The 21,122-nt window shown below is 36.8% G+C and overlaps 1 protein-coding gene across 1 annotated transcript in view; it reads left to right on the forward strand.

The window, feature by feature from the left end:
* EYS (eyes shut homolog) overlaps positions 1–17,976 on the forward strand; it is a 166,154-nt gene extending 148,178 nt beyond the window's left edge. Inside the window, exon 8 of the mRNA XM_058176600.1 lies at positions 17,694–17,976. Within this exon, the coding sequence (XP_058032583.1) occupies positions 17,694–17,976 (283 nt within the window). The remainder of the gene's footprint in view (positions 1–17,693) is intronic.
* The last annotated feature ends 3,146 nt before the right edge of the window (positions 17,977–21,122 follow it).

The raw sequence follows: 21,122 nt of genomic DNA on the forward strand, positions 1-21,122 counted from the left end.
CACACATTGGGAGCCCTACCAAAAAATATTGGATGAAAACCTGTACATTGACAAAACTTTCCTTTGTCAATTATAAAAGTCCAGTCCTTAGATCTGCAAATAATATTTTTCTAGGTAAATTTGTGGATATTGTAGTTCTTCTAATAGATGCAATAGTGTCTTATTTTATCTAATCTTATGAAGCTCACTTGATTTAATAACAGTCACCTTGGGTCATTTCCATAAAACATCTATTCTAAAAAAAAAACCATCATTCTTGGGATTAGTCATTCAGAATATGTACTTCGTGGTTGTTACTTGTTCACACATTTATTCAATCTTTGTTAGAGTAACTGAAGTTGTCTGTGATCAGATCATCTTCTTCACCATGGTTTTATTCTCCATCTGAAGATTACTACAGATCTTCTCATTAAAAGAAAAGTAGTATAGATCCAGTATTAAATTATTTTCAGGAACGGATGGGGAAAATGATTTATGTTTTTTTGTTGGCTTTAATTTACTTTGATGTAAAACTATACCAAACAGTAACTTTATTTACTATTTAGAAACATTACTTTACTTTATTTAGTAACTTTATTTACCCTCTGGCCTATTGGATTGGGTACCATGTACACTACTACTCTAGTTTTATAGTCAGTTTCTAGCCAGTGTCAACCCAAAATTTTTCATTTCATTACCTAAGGATGATTCAGTATTATCCACAAACTCATTAGCTCCTATTCTCTTTCTCAGCATTCAGTTGAAAGATTAGCAAATATATTTATCTTCCTTTTTAATGCAGGGAAGCCCCTTCCTTTTGTACACCAGTTTTATTCATCCCTAGATGAATAACCACATAACTTTGCAGAAACCACAGAATTGTGTGAGTTGTAGATAAAATGTTGGTGGGCACTCTTGGGATGTTTTAAGTCATGTTCAAAGTTTTTTTTTTTAAATTAATTAATTAGGAAAAAAAATCAGAAAGCAGATAGAAGAACGAGTATTTTGTGACTTTCTGAAACAAGGATCACCATGTTGGAAGTAGGCAACAACTTCTCCCATTGGAAGCCATTTCATAAGAAGTGATCATGGTTTTGGAAAATCGCAAAATACTCATTCCTCCAGCTGCTGTCTGATTTTATCTAATTAATTAAAAAAAAACTCTGGGAAAAAATCAATTGGGACGGGGAATCTGGGACATATAGAGCGAAGTACCATGTTAATTAAGAATGAATATGATAATCTCTTTGATCATTTCTTATCCCCCTACTTATGAAGCTGACATCCTTCGCTGGGAAAGAAAACCTTAGGCCTCAACTTACGAGGTTCACTATTTTAAATTTTAAAATAGGCTCTGAAGATTTTTCTCTATCTCTCTCTTTCTCACACACACGCACATATGTCCTCATTACTGATGCACTTCAACGTAATTTGATTTTATTAATTGCATTATAGATCATTACTTTTGCTCATTTGACTTTATTAGCATGTTTCATTTTAAACAATACCAAAATTAAAAAGATAATTTGAGTTTTAATTGTTATTTCTTCACCTTAAGGATCTTTTCCTGAAAGTGAAATCACAAATTCCCCACCAAGAATGAATAATAAATGAATGAATAAATAAATGAACAAGCAAGGGCTAGATAAAAATGCTTAATTTATGATAACAGGTCAGTGACCTTGTTCCCAATTAAGTCATCTACACCGGAAAAACAAATTATCTGTTCCTGTGTGAATTGTTTGTAATGTTATATTCTATAGCTTGGTAGCACAAAATAAAAATGCAAAGTAGTATGCCTTTCAACTAGAAGTCCAGATCTCTGTTTCCAGAAATTAGTGACTTTTGAAATAATTAGCTGGTTGAGCCATATTATCTTGATCTTACTGATTCCACTGTGGCTTGCATAGCACATATTTTTGCTAGGTTCTGCCTTGAAGCTTTTGACATTAACGTGAATTAGAAAGCAATTCAGATTGGTTCAATGTTCAAAGGAGGTTATTGCTCTTCATTTAGTTTATTTGGAACTAAGTATTCACATCCAAAATAGAGTTTTGTACACTTTTGTTTGATAACAAGAATGTCAAAACCACAGTGCCTTCAATTTCAAGCTAAAGCATGAAATTATACGGTGATAGCCATGTTGGGGACTTGATAAGGTTGGCTTTCATTGTGCAAAAATTTCAGGAGCAAACTAGGTAGGATTACCAATGGTTTTACAGAAGAGAGTAGACCTCACTGTTTTTAATGTGTGCCAGCTCGGTCAGAGTTTTAATTTATGTATTTGTTTCTGATTGGCCTACCTGGCTTGATTGGCTGCATTGTTTCATTTTAGAGTGCTCCTACCTATTATATTGGTTCTCACTTATCCATTGTTGATTGCTGAGTGTGTAATAAACAGGATGTTTGTTTCCTTCTTGGACTGTTGTTTGCTTTTGGTATAATTTGGTATAATTTACAGACAAGGTATATTTAGCAGCTTTATACATCATAATCAGGGGTGGTATTCAGTTACCTTCGCTACCGGTTCGCAAATGTGTGTGCGCACATGCGCAGGGCCTTCCGCACATGCACAGATCATTAAAAATGGGACAGGGATCCGGGCAGGTGGGCGGAGCTGCCGCTACTGGTTCGCTCAAGCTGGATAGAACTGTTCTGTTTCCCCCTCCCACCACTCCCAACAAAAAGTCAGTCAAAGGCCTTCTCCCAGTTTATTTACACTTGTCTGGATTCCTTCTGGCACAGAGATGTTCTGGACATGTCTCCCCACATACTTGCCAAAATCCCTGGAGATAACCAGAAAATTATAGATAAAGCACGATTCACTCACGAACAGATTCTTCTTCTATCCATGAAACAGTTTGCCCGCGCAAATTCATTGCTTTGTCCAAGACAAAAAGCCAGGAAGCTCCGCCTCCTGCTTTATATCCCCTGTGGGTGTCGCTCCGTGACTCATCATTCTCTGACCCTGTCCCAATGCCTCCTCTGCTGTGCGCACCGGTCACATCTGCGCAGTCTCGCATCAAGCCAAGATTGTTCTTGGGGCGTTGCCAAATCAGAAGAAGGTCCAGGGGAATCAGGCCTTGCCAGCCCCTCCTCCTCCTCCTGGGTCGGTACCAGGGAGGAAGAGGGCCCAGGGGAAGCAGGCCTTGCCAGCTCCTCCTCCTCACTCTCTGAATCATCCTCCTCCAGGAGTCCGAGTCTGGGAACCTGGGTCACAACAAGAACAGGCTGAATATCACCACTGACCATAATGCTCAAGCGCCATGGTGGCGCAGTGGTTAGAATGCAGTACTGCAGGCTATTTCTGCTGCCTGCCAGCTGCCTGCCATTTAGCAGTTTGAATCTCACCAGGCTCAAGGTTGACTCAGCCTTCCAGCCTTCCGCAGTCAGTAAAATTAGGACCCAGATTGTTGCGGGTTATAGGCTGACTCTGTAAAACCGCTTAGAAAGGGCTGTAAAGCACTCTGTAAAGTCTAACTGCTATTGCTATAATGTTCTGTTACACAGCTTTTGTGCAGTACTAAAATAATAATAGCATTCTAACATATTTTTTTCCTGCAACCTTTGGCAACTGGCACACCTTATGATCCAGTTTCTTGGGAAAAACAGTAAATATTCAGTTCCCTTCAATCTATACTCCTGAACCTGTTGAAGTTATTGAATGCTAAGCTCAGGTGAAGGGCATTTCTTTTATTGCACTGTGGCATACATTAACAGTGTCATTTTATCCATCTTCAGTCTAGTGTAGTTGTTTTTGCTGTGATTCTGAGCTCTGTCCCTGAGTAGGTTCCATAGGTGAGATTTTCATGGCCCTCACATTAAAATGAGATAAATATGTGCAGTGAGGCAACAGTGCACAAAATCCCATAAATGCCAGAGCAAGGTCTAGCTGGCTATGTTCATGTTCTGATCCCCATTAACCTTCTGTGGTAACAACGCAGAGGAGAAATCAAAGCTGGCCAAATTTTATGAGACCACACCATTAATCTGGGTTATAGATAAAGATGTCGACCTCACCAATATTTTGTTCAGTTTCAAAGCATTTCTGAATTAGCAAGGGCATGGAATGCAAATGTTTTCAGCAGCCTTTTACATGAAAACAGTCATTAATAGGAGTACTAGATCTGGGAAGCAAAAATAGGAATAAGTTCTATATGAGAACAAAGAGATTTTTCTGCATTTCTTTGCTGCTATCCATTCTACAGCCAAGACATAATAGAATTTATAAATATTAAATATATATGTATATATGTGTGTATATATATATATATAAATATTTATATATATAAATATATATATACATATATATATATATATATATATATATATATACACACACACACACACACAAAGAAATAAAGGGAGACCTGCTTCGATAGGTAAAAACCCACTACACACACACACACACTTACACACACACACAAAGTGGGTTTTCTATCAAAGCAACCTGGTCACCTGGTCTACCTAAATATGGGAGGGAGCATACTGCTTCCCTTTTGCCTTTCAGCCCTCATCCAGTCAGTAAATTTAACCCTCACTCTCTCTATATATATATGTGTGTGTGTGTGTGTGTGTGTGTGTGTGTGTATATATGCATATGTATATATGTAAATATATGTAAATTGGCAAAAAGGAAATACACAGAGATCTCACAGCCATGTAGTTAATCTTCCAATCAAATAAGAACATAATATTTTAGGACACTCTCTCATAGTCACAGTTAAATGCTTTTCATAGTTTGTGAGGCAGTACATATGTATGGTAGCGTACATTGACTCGCCCTGGCTGCTGAGCTGCATTCTTCAACACCAGGAAAGCCAGCAACTTATGGGTCCTCCCATGTTTTATGTGAGACAACTTAAGAAAGGTAATTGATGGAGTTCTTCAACATCACCTACCATCAGGAAAAACAATTATAATAACTAGTCACTCTGTATACAAGAGTTGACAGATGCCTCAACGATCTGTCAGAATTTGGTAGGTGAACCAAGAGAGGGACCAGTCTGCTGGTAAAGTGTCTATGGAGATTCTCATTCATCCAGGTCATGGTTGTCCCAAAGATGCTTTTTCAAGTGGCAACTGGACTTCATTGGAGGGTTTTGAAGATGTTTCAATGACTCTCTAAAAGAATGCAAATAACCATCTGTCTGCAAGAAATATAAATCCTTCTTTCCCCATCATCCAGTCAGAGCTGAAGAAACTTCAACTTGCATTCATTTTAAACCAGATCAAAATTACAATTGCATTTTAAAAAGTGGCTTATGACCATTTTTCACATTTATGACCATTGTAGCATCCCCACGGTCAAATGATCAAAATTTGGATGCTTGACAAATGGTTTATATTTATGACAGTTGCAGTGTCTGAGGGCCATATGATCACCTTTTGCAACTTCCGACAAGCAAAGTCATTGAAGAAGCCAGCCTAACAATCCTGTTGTTAATTTAACAACTGAAGTGATTCTCTTAACAACTGTGGCAAGAAAGGTCATAAAATGGGTCAAAACTCACTAAACAACTATCTCGCTTAGCAACAGAAATTTGGGCTTCAGTTGCAGTCGTAAGTCGAGGACTACCTGTAATAGAGTGCTCAGTCTGACAAGATTTTGCCGATATGTTTGAAACAACAAATAACCCAGCCAAAATTACCACCTGTCCCTCTTGGTTTTGGGCCTGACACCTTGCAACCAATGTAACAAGTTAGTCATTCATCCTGAAGTAAAATAAAATTCATTTATTTCACTGGTGATAAAGAATGATCAACATAGCCTGAATTCAACCCAACATGACCCATTCTGTGTTGAAATGCAAATATATAGATCAGGGGTGAAATTAAAACAAATTCCCTACCAGTTCTGTGGGCGTGACTTGTTGGGGGGGAGGTCATGTGACTGGGTGGGTGTGGCCAACTCAACATCGCTCACATAGAGGGGCTTGTCACCGGCCCCTCCCCTCCCAGCCACTCCTTGACGTAAATGGCAGGAAAATGGGGAGGGAAATATTCCTGCCTACCATCCTTCCCTCAGTCTCTGCTGTGATTGAGGAATGGATGATAGGGGAAAATGGGGAAGGGGATTTTCCTGCCTTTCACAAAAACGGCTCCATTCCAGCTGTTCCCCGCCATCCCCCTCCCTCCTGGGGACTTTTCTTCCTCCATTCCTCCCTTTATTTTTCCTTCCTGGCCCCCTTCCTCCTGGGGACTACCTTAAAGGGACAGGCTGCAGCAGCTCCGTTCTGAATGGAGGGAGAAAAGTTAGCATTCTCTCTGCTGCATTTAACATTGAATTCTGTGGCAGAAAGAAGAGAATGCTAACTTTTCTCCCTCCATTCAGAACGGAGCTGCTGCTCCATTTATGGCTTCTTCCTAGCCTCCTCCCTCCTGGGGACTACCTTAAAGGGACAGGCTACAACAGCTCTGTTCTGAATGGAGGGAGAAAAGTTAGCATTCTCTCTGCTGCATTTAACATTGAATTCTGTGGAATATCGAGTGGCCGGAAGAGGTGAGCGGCAACCAGCCAGGCGTGGCCAAGGAGGGGTAATTACTATCGGTTCGGCAAACTGATGCCCATAATCCCTAGCAGTTTGCCCGAACCAGTCTGAACCAGTAGGATTTCACCCTTGATATAGATGAAGGAAAAGTAGTTCTTGGGGGTAGGGGGAACAGAATTGTAATGCTAAAATGATGACATAACGCAGCTGCCTACCAGTGAATTTAATGCTATTGGCCTAGCAAAAAATAAAAACTCAGGCCTGCTGCCTAGAGACCTTGAGAAAGCTGGCAGCAGTGTTGACAATATGTGCCAGCCTATGGGATGCCTCCTACAGACAGTGTTTTGGGGAGCATTTCAATGATTGCTATGGAAGGAAATGTAGGCCTCCAGGCCTCACTTGCCTCTCCCTGGAAGGCAAAACACAAACAACCCAATAAAGACAGAGAAAGCTCAGCATCAGTGGTACACTTTAATTTGTTCAAAAACACAGCTTGGCTATTTGGCAGACATTGGGACGGGTGTTTGTGTTAAATGATGCTTTTGTGTCAGAAGGCTAGCTGCTTTATTTTAAGTATGGATTAGCACAAGAATGAGGGAAGAGCAGACGGTTGTGAATACTGCCTGATTAGTGTACGGATGAGGCAGGAGCAGAGGTATGTCAAAGAACTTGTCCTACGTGTAACAATTATCGATCAGACAGACAGTTTAAATCTCATTTTTTTACCCCCTCACTTAAAAAATCTGCAGAGAGAGAAAAAGAATGAAGACCACATTTGCCTCCTCACGCTCATGCAAAGGTCAACATACAAAAGAAAGCATGCTTTGTACACGCTACTGTGGAGAACAGAGAATTTTGCTCTGCTTTCTGATACGTTTTATCTTATTGAACAAATAAAACACAAATCTGAACAAAACACAAGCGTGTCTGAGAAAAATTTCAAACTTTCCATAATTTGGCAGGGAAGGCTATATTCCCTTTTGTGCTAACCCTGGGGGATCAGTGTAATTCAGTCATGGAAAGCAACCCCAAAACCAGAGTGCTTCCACAGCCAGGAGATACACTATTTGTGCCACAACAGAAAGAGATCAGCTTCAACTGAATGAAAACAAGGTCGATCATTTGTGTCGGATCAATAGCTGTTGGACCTTAGGATATGCTCTTTGACAAACTTCTACTCTGGCACAGACTGCACACAAACTAAATTGCATTCATAGCCACAAGGTACTTTTTTTCATCATTCTGGCATTTCATCCTTAAAATCAACCCTCTGGCATCCTGACACAAATGTTCAGGTAAATGTCGGCCAAATTCTTTAGCTATGTCATCCAAGCTGTGATTTTTGATCTAAAAAAAAACAACAACAAAAAAACTATGCATGCCAAGAATAGCAAAACTCAGTGATAGATATGGTACAGTTCTCTCACATATCCCTTTCACTCTTGTATGTTTTCCACAATTCATCACTCTGAACACAATGAAATGTGTGTGGATTTAGAGTGGTATTTATGTTGGATCAGCAGTAGAGTTATGACATAGTCTTTTGGTCTATAGGAAGTCCATGCCAATGCTGGTTCTAGGTTCCTTTGCTAGCCACGCTGACGTACTTCTCTTGTTTTCTGTCTTTAGTTGTCTAATTGTTGATACTACCCCCCCCAAAAAATTTTTTTTGCTATAGCTCCAGATGAGATTGAGAGACAGACAGACAGGCAGCATTAGAGCTGAGATTCTGGCAGAATAAGAGAATGAATAGTGCCAGGATAAAGAATAAATTTGAAACATTTACCTTTAAATTTCCATTATTTAAGCCACAGCTAATAAAACTTTTCCCATATATTAAAGGATTCATTTTTTTCACTATTTTAGATTAAAAAATTATACTGAAGGATTCATTTTTTTCACTGTTAGATTGAAAAGTTAAAATTTAGTGAAAAAGTTACAGAGGCACTTAACTACTACCCTTGAGGTTTTTGAGACTGGCATATAATTCTAAGTATCTCTAATGTAGGCATTCAATATGTCTGCAAAGTAGAGGTGTGAATGAGGATAATAGCAGTATGAGTGCTACTAAATTAGGCTTCTGCACAAGTCTACTTGATTTTTATTATGGTATAAAAATGTTTACACAGTGCTCCGCTATTTGAACTGATAAAAAATAAGAAGAATAAAAACAACTGGTTGCATTCTTTAATGCAAATTTTGGTATTAATAACAATTTCCATCTTTATATGTAAGAAGAAATACATAAAATATCTAATTAATCTTTTGTTCTTCCTCACATTTCCAGTACTTTTATTTGGTGGGCGATGAGCATGCCCAACTTTAAGATATATATGATTTGGAATCTTGGGAAAAATTCGAACTTTTAAAATCTAAATATTGCTATATAAAATGGCTATGCAGTAAAAGATTTGCCATATGACAACCTTTTTCTTCTACTAGTGGCAACTACTTTTAAGAAGATTCAAATGTTTGCCTGAAAAGTGTGGAAATTATATGGGAATTGAGGCAATCATTTATGCACTAACAATTTAATCCTATTCAAGATTACAACAAAATAATTAATTTATAAAGAAGTTTTAAACCATGCCACACCTCTCAGAAATTCTGTTAGAATGTGGAGTTCAGTGTAGCAAAATAAATGTAAAATTCTATTGCAATTCAGCAGTCAGAGATATTGACATTCGATTGGTATTGTATGTCAAGCTGTTACATAATCAAATGCAGATTGCTTATATTCAATGCTGTCAATTGCCAAATTCCCCAGTTTATCAGCCATCTAACGCTATATCTCAACTGTTGCCTGAAATGGACTGTGTCAATGTGATGCTCGGTCAGATACCTGTCAACAAATGTTCATTCGTACATGCTAGATAATGATAATTAATACAGATCAGCTGTCAAATGTTGCTAGCTTTGTGCCAGATATGACCACTGTTGTATCTCAACTGTCAGAGAGCATCAAACATCCTTTAGAACTGCAAACTCTTCAGATATCAAATTCCAATTCTGAATATAAAATATGACTAAAATGTTATCTCTAGAGAGTATTTAATCATTCCTATTTGCAATTGGGAATTAGAGTACATTTGCCTCTCCTCTAAAGGTTTCTTAAAGCTTCTTAAAGGTCACAGATATCAGCTCTCTTCCAATAGTAACCGAATATGCAGTATGTATTATTTATTTAATAGAGGGATCTTATCCTTCTTCAAGGTGGTCTTGTCTGATGTTATAATAAAACTGTGTAAGCTAGATTCACCTTGTAAGATTGACTGCCCCAAAGCTAACCAGTTAATTCTATATTCATGTAGGCATTTGAATACAAGCCACCTCCCCAATTTTCACTATATTATGCTCCCTCTCTGTTTATTATGAAAAATAGCAGAAATATGCTGTGACTTTTGCTTTTGTAAAGGTTTAGCAAAATATGTAAACAACCTAATTCCCAAAGATTGTCTTTTAAAACCCTGGCTCTCAGAGACATCTTTTGGAAATTGCTTAGAATTTAAGTTTCAACTTGCTGCAAAGTTAAATAGCAAATTAACCCCATCTCAAAGCTTTTAATAGCACATTTAGTATACTGCAGCTCTAAAGATTTAAGACATTAATGCAAGGTCATGTTCATTAGAGAACAACATGATTATTTCCCCAAGAAGAGCAGGCATGTAATCACTCCTTATGTATCTTTTACACAGAGTTAAGATTGCTTGGCATCATTCAAAGTAGTATTTAATAGAAAAAACTCTTCCTCTCGAGGCTGTGGAAGCAATGCATTTAGTTCCAAAAAGAGAGAGAGAAAGTATGCGTAGTAAAGTATTGGTAAAGTTGTTTCCATCTCAGTTTGTTTACTGGAAAATATGAAGGCCATAGTTAGCAAATCTAGATTAATATTTATTTAAACTCAGATTTGCGAATCCAGACAGACAAATATGCAACAGAATGGGGGACGCTTCTAACTGAAGCTGTGCTAAATTATCCCTGTCCAGAAAATAATCCTCTTCTTTATTTATTTTATGCAGTTTAAGTATTGCCCAATCCAAATGAACTCAGATGGTCTTACAATATTAAAAAAATGGCCTCAAATAGGATAGGGAAAAAAACCTATTAAACATAAGACAAGATGGCAAATCCAAATAATAGCAACAACATAGTCATATACACTACAACCGGGTTCAGCTAACTCAGAGTTTGAGAAAACAGCCAGGCCTTTAAGGATCTTTAGGATGTCATCAGGTTGGTGAGTTTGCAGATTTAGTAGGAACCTCATTCCAAAAGGCAGGTGCTAAAACAAAGAAGACACAATTCAGGCATCCGAATGGCATGGCACTGCTTGATTGAAGGAATCTGGAGCATCTTAATTCTGTCAGATTGAACCAGCTGAGTAGACATCACAGGAGCTACAGTAGATGGTCCCTCAAGTCACCATGCTCATGTGGACTTACTGAGGCATGCCCATCATTGCCATATCACTGCACTATGGATCAGTTGAAGTTTCTGAATGCTTTTCAAGGGCAGCCCCATGTACAGCATATTGTATTAGGTTAAGCCATGAAGTGACTGCTACCCCTCATTCTGTTGCATACATACCTGTTTGATTATGCAAACCTAGGTTTAAATGAATATTAATCAAGATTTGCTAACTGTGGCCTTCATATTTTCTAATAAACAAACTGGTACTTAGACAACCTTGACAATGCAGACTATGCATACCTTTTTCTCTCCCTTTTTGGTGCTAAATCTGGCCCTTTGGCTGTCCCTATCTGGCCCATGATGTCAGTGGTGCTGGAGGCAGCAAGAGACAGAGTGGCATTGGTGGAAGAGAGGAATCAGCAGGGGGGGCAGTGAGGGGGATGGGGCAGCAATGGCCCTCCATAACAATATCAGTTTCTCATGTGGCCCCTTAGAAAAATTAATTGCCTACCCCTGGACTAGAGCATAAGTGCTGTCCAAAGTCCCTCTCAATCAAGCACACAACACACTTGGCGTACCAGATGAAGTTGTAAAAAAAACTTTGCTGGCTACAGTTGCTTCTGGCTCATTGAAAAATGCTTGATGCATAACAATAATGCTCCAAGTATGTTGTGTGTAGAGACTTTGATTGCAGAGCTCCAAGTGTCATATTTTACTCTCTATTCTCATAAATAGGTGCAATCTAAGTAGATGGTGGTTCTATTGCCATCATTCTCTGAACTGGGAACCTATAATTTCTGAAACTGTTGGCATCCAATGAGCATAGCTTCTATCTGTATCTGTGTCTCTGTCTCTCATTATCTATCTATCTATCTATCTATCTATCTATCTATCTATCTATCTATCTATCATCTATCATTATCTATCTATCTATCATCTATCATCTTATCTATCTATTATCTATCTATCTATCTATCTATCTATCTATCTATCTATCTATCTATCTATCTATCTATCTATCTATCTATCTATCATCTATCTATCCAAAGGAGGTTACAGTCCACTTAAAATGCAGAAAGAGCAAACTGTTGTACTTAGTGACTGCTTCATATCACCTAATGATGGCATTTAAATCCCAGCATAAACCAAGGCTTACAAATACCAAGTTGTTTACATATTGCAGTAAGCCAAAATCAACTGAACCACATCAGCATGAATCATTATGTGTTAACCCAAACCACTGAATAAGAGAGAAGTTTGAGAAATGAGGTAAATCTTATTTATCCCAGGAATTCTGCTTATTGGCTTCCTTGGAGAGAAAAAGAGTTACAACCATGAGTCCTTAGAGTCATTTCTCAGATAAAAGTAACTGGGGGCGGGGGGAGAGTATACTTTGAAATCTGATTGGAACATTGTTAGAAGAGGTATCATGAAAGGCCAGGTTAGGAATATCGTGGGAGGGAAATGATGCACTAAGGGCTATTCTTGAAACATTTGTAACGTAATATTGGCTTTACAAAAATTAAATTGTTGATAGATGGAACACTCTAAAAAAGTTTATTTTCATATCATCTCATATGAATTCATTACCAGGAATAAAATAAAATCCTATTACTGAGATTAAAAGTATTATCTGTTTGTATTATCAAATAGCAACTGAAAGGGGTTTTTTTTAGTACTGTTAGATTACAGATTATAAACAGTAGATGTTAATTACAAGTGGGAACACATATATCAGCTATTTTTAATCACATGTGGTATAGAGAACCTACTGTTTATTATGTTTTACATACAAGAAATAATTATCAGTTAGTGCATATTTGACAAAGCAGTCATCTATATTAAACAGATTGGCTGAGCAAATGTTCTATAATCAAGGGGATACGCAGAGCTCTTTCTTTGAAAGTAATATTGTAAACCGAAGGGCCTAACCAAGCTAATGAAAAGAGGGCAATGGACCTTTTTGTATTAAGCTGAAAGATTTCCAATTATTATAATAACTCTGGGGAAAGCAGAGGCATCCTTTTCTGGTATTAGTTTGACTTTCCTCCAGATTTCTGTAAACATTGATGAGTTTAGAAACATGATAGTTATAGCAGCACAAAAAAAAAAGTCGTTGCATTTTCCCTAAGTGGGAATTGCCACTCACAGTAAGCAAAGCACTGCTAACCTCATATAAATTCAATAAAGATTTTAAGGGCAGAATTAATACATCTTTTTTTTTTTAACTTCAGTTCAATTGCGTTGAGACTGGTAAGAAAAGTTCCTGCAGTTTTTTTGTTTGTTTGTTTGTTTTGGCAAGGATTTTCAGAAATGGTTTGCCCTGGCTTTCTTCCCAGGATGGAAAGGAGCTGACTGACCTAAGCAGGATTAGAACTCACGGTTTCCTAGTTTCTAGTCTGATATCTTAAGCATCACACCATTCCAACCTTAGTATGTCTTAGCATGGATCAAATAAATTAAAGACTTCAGATGTTTTGTAATATTTGCAATAGAACAATACAGTATTTCAAAAGGTGCGGTTCTCCGCTCTTTGTGCTCAGTTGAGAGAGAGAAATATTCAGCTAGGAAAAAAGTTTACTTTGTGCTTGTTCTCAAAGATAAGAGAAGTCCCTCCTGGAATATACCTTCTTCAAAGCATGATTTAAACAATGTCTTCTTGCTATAGTTTAATTCACTAGCTCAGGACTGAAACACATTTTCTCAACTGAGGACCAGTTTTATGGTAATGTATAGAGAACCACCTGCTGGATATGGGGTTACAATTGCAATTGGGAATGGGTTTGCCATCGCTGTGTGATGATGTTATGTGACCATATCGCTTAGTGACAGCAATCCATGCAGTCCTGGTTGCCATTGTAACCCCAGGATGGAACAGGTTGCTAAGCATGAAGAGGTGGGAGTCCCCAGTAAGGAAGAAGCCCAGAAGGATGGGAGGGAGGGCAAGTGGGCTCTATGGAGAACAGATAGGCTAACAAGGGTAGTGCCTGGGCTCTGGGAAGCACAGGTAGACAGCTATGGAGTAAGAAATCTCTTATTACTTTTTTTTTTATTGAAAAAGTTTTACAACAACAATTAAATTTTTCCCCTCCCCTCCCCCCTCCCCCTCCTTCCCCCCTCCCTCCAAAACCCCCCTCCCCCCCCCCAACTTCCCGGAGCAAACACAAGGTATAGTTCAATAAACAAACAGTCATACATTAAATTTTTAAAATCTAACACAATTATAATCCTTCTCTCACATAACTTGACTTCTTCCATTAAAATCAAAAACATCCTTCATTCAAAGGCAATCCGAAATTTCTTAATCTGATATCTATTTTGAATATAATCAATCCAGTTCTTCCATTCATTTAAATATTTTTCTTGAGTACTGTCTTTCAAGAAGGCTGAGATTTTAGCCATCTCAGCCAAATTGGAATTTTCAATATCCATTCTTCTATTGTGGGTAATTCTTTTTTCTTTCAATATTGTCCAATCAACAGTCTTGCTGCTGTTATTAAGTTCAAAATCAACTTAGTCTCAATCACTGTACAGTCCGTTGTTATTCCCAAAAGGAAAAATTGTAGGAACTTTATCTTCTTCTTCAGAACATTCTGCATAATCCACCAGATTCTTATCCAGAAAGACTTAATTTTCTTACAAGTCCACCATACATGAAAATATGTAGCATCATCACAATTACATCTCCAACATTTCGCTTGCATATCTGGATACATACATGATAATTTCTTAGGATCTAAATGCCATCTATAAAACATCTTATAAAAATTTTCCCTTAAATTCTGCGCTTGCGTAAATTTAACATTTCTAACCCAAATTTTTTCCCATGTTTCCAACATTATTGGTTCCTGAATATTCTGTGCCCATTTTATCATACAATCCTTTATTAAATCTCTTTCAGAATTGATTTCTATCAACACATTATACAATCTCTTTATATGCCCCTGGGTTTGATTTCTAATTTGTTTAACCAAATTTTCTTCATTTTGAATAATACCAATTTTCTGATCTTCTTTCCATCTAGCCTTTAACTGTCCATATTGAAACCAAGTATAATTCCTCCCTTCTTCTTTTAATGTATCCAAAGATTTTAGTTGTAAATTTCCCCTCTCATTGTATAAAATATCTTTATAATAATCATTTCTTCTTACTATTTTTTTTATTTTACTTTATTTTTATTTTATTATCTTATCTTATCTATTTTATTTTATTATATTATATGTTTTCCCTTCTTCCTTTTCTGGGTACACATCTTGTGTTTTAATAGGTGTAGAGTAGGCAGAAATTCAGCAAGTTTATTTGTTTGTTTATTCATTCATTCACACAGTTTATGAGCTGCCCACTCCCGGAACAGCTCTGGATGACTAACAGGGTTAAAAAAAAAAAAAGCATTCACAGTATAAAAGCAAAAAGGATTTTGAAAAACACTGTGTTGGGAACAAAACTCAACACTCATACATTTATATAAGCCTTCTGTGTCATCCTAGTCCAGTGTGTGGGAGTTAGGTCTCCAAGGCCCTCTGAAGGACTACCAAGGTTAGAACCAGCTGAATCTTACAGGGAGCTGCTGTTGCAGAGGGCAGATGCTACGACGGAGAAGGCACACGTTTTGCATCCCAACAGTTGTCACCATTTAATTGGAGAGACCTGGAACAAGCCAACCCTGTCACATTTTATAGGCCACTCTGATGGAATATTCATCATGAGAATAACTCCTTTTATTCGCCAATAACCTTCCCATCATCATTTATTGTATGCCTGCAAGATGTGGTTTGTATTGTAAAGAAAGTTGTGGCAACAAGACAATAGAATCATATTTCCCCAAGATAAGATTACTAAACTGAAATCTTAATTACTGCTGGAATACTAAACATAACTTGGGAGGATCCCTATTAATAATTTGAAGCATTATTAAATGATCATGTATCTATAGGAGGGTATGTATTATATTGAACCAATGTGAGGTTGCAATAAAGGCGGTTGAATAGGAGCAGGAAAATCCCAATTTAAATTCCCCTTCTTCTGAGTGATTTTGAGCAAAGCTGTTACTCTCAGTCTAACTTTCTTCACAGTTCTGACGAAAAATCAAGGAAAGGAGCACTATGTACTATATGCCATCTTGTTCAGCTGTAAAAAAAAAAGAAAAAGAAAAGACCTTTTTTTTCCTTTTAACGTCCACATAATCCCTTGCATCGGGGTAGACTTTGGGCAACTGAATTTTGCTGACTGTTTACTGGCAGGATGCCTTTCCTGACACCTACACAAAGTTCGCAGCAAACAATTACTCATCATGCTCAGAATGAGGAATATCTTCTGCTACCAAGGATTGAACTCACAAATATTTCTATGCTGGAAGCTTCCTCCAATTACACACAATTGGAGAGGGATAGTACTTACACTGAATAATAAACATAAATAATAATAACAGAACAGAACAGAATAGAAGCAATAAAATAATAATAAAATAATAAATGAAATGAAATGACATCTTCGTAAAACTTACTGAATGTTGCAATGCATGTTTTTTGTGTTTCTGATAGAGAAGCTTTAAAGTGCTGATTTACCCCAGGAAGAGATTTGCCTTTTGCTTAGTTTTGAATATTGCAGCTTTTCTTTCATATGGTTGCTCCACCCAGTGTAGTAACTCACAAAAGTGTGTTGTTCAGCATGTAAACTTAAAGAATATACAGCAATGGCAAAACTAACTTTGTATATATCCAACAGAAATTTAACTAGATTTAGGTAAGAATGGTTTCCATACATACAACATATCATTTAGAATAGTAAACATAATGATTTTCAGTTTGGCTTCTAAGAGGGCCTAAATGTCTACAAATATTGAAAATTTGCTAATGTATAATGTGGAAAGTTAGAAATATAATATTTTTATTATAGTTCATTAATTTTATTCTATTTTCTCCTTTTCCTTTTTCTCTTTTTCTAATTTTAATTCATCTTAAATTTTCTCTTTTTGTCTATTTTTTCCCATGTATTGTATAGATATAGTACCATAGCAGTACAATGGTGATTTTAATATTAAGTAATTAGCTTAAGACTGACACCTTTATTTATCTAACAAATACTTTGATGTAAATTGCAGAAGATTTCTCCCCTTAAAGTTATACTTAAATTTGAATGAAAAAGTCAAATAATTTTAATGCTTGTAATAATGACATTCTAAATTGTAATTAATATTGATGGAATATTTTTTTCTCTTTGCTATGTTCCAACATTTTAAGTTATTCAAATAATAGGATGTGCATAGTCTTTAATTATATTATATAAACCTCACCAAATTGAAATAAGATTTATATCAACTCAATTAAAAGGAAAATAAAGACAAAGTAGTAGCCTTCAGCTTCAGGAGCAGCTTTTTTTTTTTACTCAAAGCTGTTCTCTGTCCCAAATCTTTCTGAAGAACACAGTTTTGATGGAACTTTGTCCCTAGTAGCATGGAAAGTTGGTTTATCCCATTGCAGTTATTTTGACATGGATGCATAAATAATTTTAATTTCCTATAAGGGTCATCAGAGTGTGATAGGTAGTTCATCCTAACCAGATTAAACTTTAGTTAAGTTTTCTTCATATAATCTGGTAAACATTTTAGGCCCTAAAGGGGTATAGTTAACCAAGAACAAAGATGGTGAAGGCCTCTTATCTGATTAATCATACTCTATTTCGATCTTCTTGGCACTATCATCCAGTTGTGAATAAGATGACACTGTTTTGAGAAGAAGCTAGGATGAAGTTCTGGTAACCATTGCAGTCTGTCTGTGGAGTTAGATGGTTAATTTCTCATTCTATGTCTTGTAGGTGTTTGTGTCCTGCAGGTTATTCTGGGGCATTTTGCGAACTTGGCTTAGACATGTGCCTTCACCACCGTTGCTCAGACCATGGCTTTTGTGTAGCTAATCAGAATAATTACACCTGCCACTGTGTGCTTGGCTACGAAGGACCATTGTGTGAAGTGGAAGCTAACGAATGTTCAAATTCACCCTGCAAAAATGGGGCCACCTGTTTGGATTTAATTGGCCACTTCTTGTGTCACTGTGCCACCGGCTTCAAAGGCAAGTTTCAGTGTTCATCTTTTCCTTAGCATATTTCCTAGTCCATTTCTTCTTCACTGCAGCTTAAATGGTCATTATTTTTAATTAGGAATTTTTCTTAATCCATTGCTGTGTCATTATGCCCCCAATGTTTGTGAAAATGTAATGTCTTAAACACAAAAAAAGGAGAAAACTAAAAACTATCTCAATGATGTAATCTTCAAGCTACTTGAAATAATAAGTTGATAAAAGAATGTTTAGACGCTAGAAAACATTCTGCACCCACTAGATAATGCATAGTTATAGAACAACTACACAATAGATTAATGTTGTGTACCTCAGCTTATGGAGCAGCAAAATAGACATAACAACATGGGTAACCTATTTTACTATAAAGTTATTAGATTTGAGTTGTAATACTGAGTTGAAAAAAAATATGGCAATGGGAAAATTATTGCATTAGCATTGTATTTATAAGCATTATAATTACATTATTTATATTGCATTACTTATAAGTCGGAATGTGCATTGGTTTGCTTCACTTAAGAATGAAATAGAAGCAGGTCAGTGACTCACAGACTTCTTCATAGAGCCACTGATTCAGTTCAGTTTGCGAATTGACAAATAAAGAGTTGGCTATGTCTATATCTCAGTGTTTTTTGTAAACTGATGGAAATTATTCCTCAAAAACACTAAATATGAACAAGCTGAATTTAATACATATTAATACATAGTTAAAGACTGCATTAGTTGATATATGATTGCATTATGATGGAATCTTACCTAGGTTGCATATTAAGAGATATGTAGGTGGTACCTTTTTACTATTTAATAAGCATTTCTGTGCAACATTTTGAAAAAAATGCAAACGCATTATGACTTACCAGCATCGTTATTTTGTTTATTGCACAGTCAGTCAGACGTTTAGTCTGGATTTGGCATTTTTATTCATCTATTGAGTCCTTCCCAAGGACCTTATTATTATTACTATTGATAACAAACAACCTATTATAATTAAAAAGAATAGCACTTTATACTAAAACATTTATATTAATATTTCAATGACATTAGTTTTATGCTGATGTGTTAGTGAGGATTATCTAATGTGAGGATTATCATTTACTAAAAGAGAAAAGAAAAACTACTTCCAAAGATCAGTTATCCTATCTTTTTATGAATCACAAAAAGAGTAAAATATTTTGAATTGCATTAGAGAATTTATCAGCATTCCAGAGAACTAATAACCTAGCCATTATTGTCAATTATTAAAAAATTTACTTTGTGATAAATTGTTCTGCAGATGGTAGCACCTGGTCAACTTTGACTTGATTTGGAACCTAAGCAAGGGTCAGAGCTAGTTTCTACTTGGATGGGGGCCCATCAAGAAATCTCAGGGCCAGGGACATGCACTGGGGAGATCCAGTAGTCAAATGAAAACAACCACCACAGTAACCACATTCTACTGGTAAAATGCAGGTTCTGCCTGTTTTGTACATGCTTTATGGGCTCACACACATTGCAGTACTGCAAGCATCGAATGTTGCATATGGATCGGTCCAGGACTTCAGACTCAAATGGAAAGTAAAAAAAAAAACTCCTCTTCCAAAGCAATGGAAAACCCCTTACTAGCATTATATATTTATAAGAAGGCATGTGCACTGAGCAGACACGTCTCTTAAGACACAGCTATGGGAGAAGGTTGGTGAGTCACAGACTTCAAGAGAATTCCTGATTCAATAGAGCTGAAGAATTGAAACACAAAGAGTTGACTATATCGCTAACTCAGTCTTTCTTATATACTTGCAGAAACAGCTACTTATTACAGAATCAAATTTTCCAATTTTAGACAAATAATCACCTTGATTTTGCTGCAATTGTTCCAAGTATCATCATTATTATTAATTGCAAAGAGATCTTGTCTTGTCTCAGTGGATTTTTTTAAACAATCAGTTAAAGTTTGCCATTTCATAGGGATTATGTTTGCCAAGTTTCAATTGAATGAGTTCAGGATTTTCTGCTAAAGTAACATTTCTATTTGAAGGCTTTCAGAAAGATAATATGCTTATCTTCCTTTTTAATGGTGAGGGAAATGGCATATAGTGCAAGAGGTGGCCATGCTAAAGAAAGCTGTATTTTTTTCCTTGAAAATAATGGGTTGGGATGGAGGGGGAGAGAGAAAAAGAGTTTGCTTTCCCTTCCCTTTTTTTGTTTCTTTTGTTTCATCGGAGATGAGTTCTTAGAACAAGAACCTTGAAATGTTCAAAGCGAGCAGGAGCTCAGAATTTATGATGAATAGAAAACAGTTCAAAACCTTTTTTAATGTCCTTTTCAACTGGCAGTAATGTCATAGAATGTGCAGTAAGCCACGGGACTGAGATAGATTTTTATTCCCATGGCAGAGAAGAATAAAGACTTGAATATCCAGCCTTTTTCAAGCAGCTACTGCTACAGAGTTCCAGGCCCAACTGGGACACTGACTTGACATTCCAGGACATCTGCTCCTAGAAGAGTAAACGAAAAGAGAACTTTGAGTAGGGTTTCCAGGTCACAGAATTACACTGTTTCCGTTATATTCTGCTCACCTTGGAGTTGTTCTTCAATGGGCAGGTTGGAGACATACCTATCAGTTTGGGCAGACATATTAGCTTTCTTCAGGTTTTCATCTGAACAGGTGGAAAGTGTGAAGATGGCTAGAAAATGGAACTGTGTTTGCAGGCTTACCTCCATCTGACTTTGATCTTCTTGCATTCAGTTGGTGAGCTGAAGGAGATCTGTGATATCAATGACATGAATATGAGTGCAGCTTTCTAGCCATTCTTTTTTAAAAAATCAAGCTCTTTTCTGAGTTCAGTACAGTTGTTGGCTCTGTGTTCTTCTGGATTTTAAAGTACTAATAAAAATTTGGGAGGCTCCAGATTTAAATTTAGAAGAATCTCATTTCACACTTGTGATTTCCTGAATCTGGCTGATTCAAAATGAAGTCAAGTCAATGTGGTTAGGATTGTCCTCAAGGGCTGTATTGGAAATGTTTACCAAAATTCAACAACTTACACCTTTGCAATGTTTATAGCAATAGCAATAGCACTTAGACTTAAATACCACTTCACAGTGCTTTGCAGCCTTCTTTAAGTGGTTTACAGAGTTAGCATATTGCCCCCAACAATCTGGGTCCTCATTTTATTGTCCTCAGAAGGAT

This window comes from Ahaetulla prasina, chromosome 1, assembly GCF_028640845.1.
Source record: "Ahaetulla prasina isolate Xishuangbanna chromosome 1, ASM2864084v1, whole genome shotgun sequence".
NCBI lineage: Eukaryota > Metazoa > Chordata > Lepidosauria > Squamata > Colubridae > Ahaetulla > Ahaetulla prasina.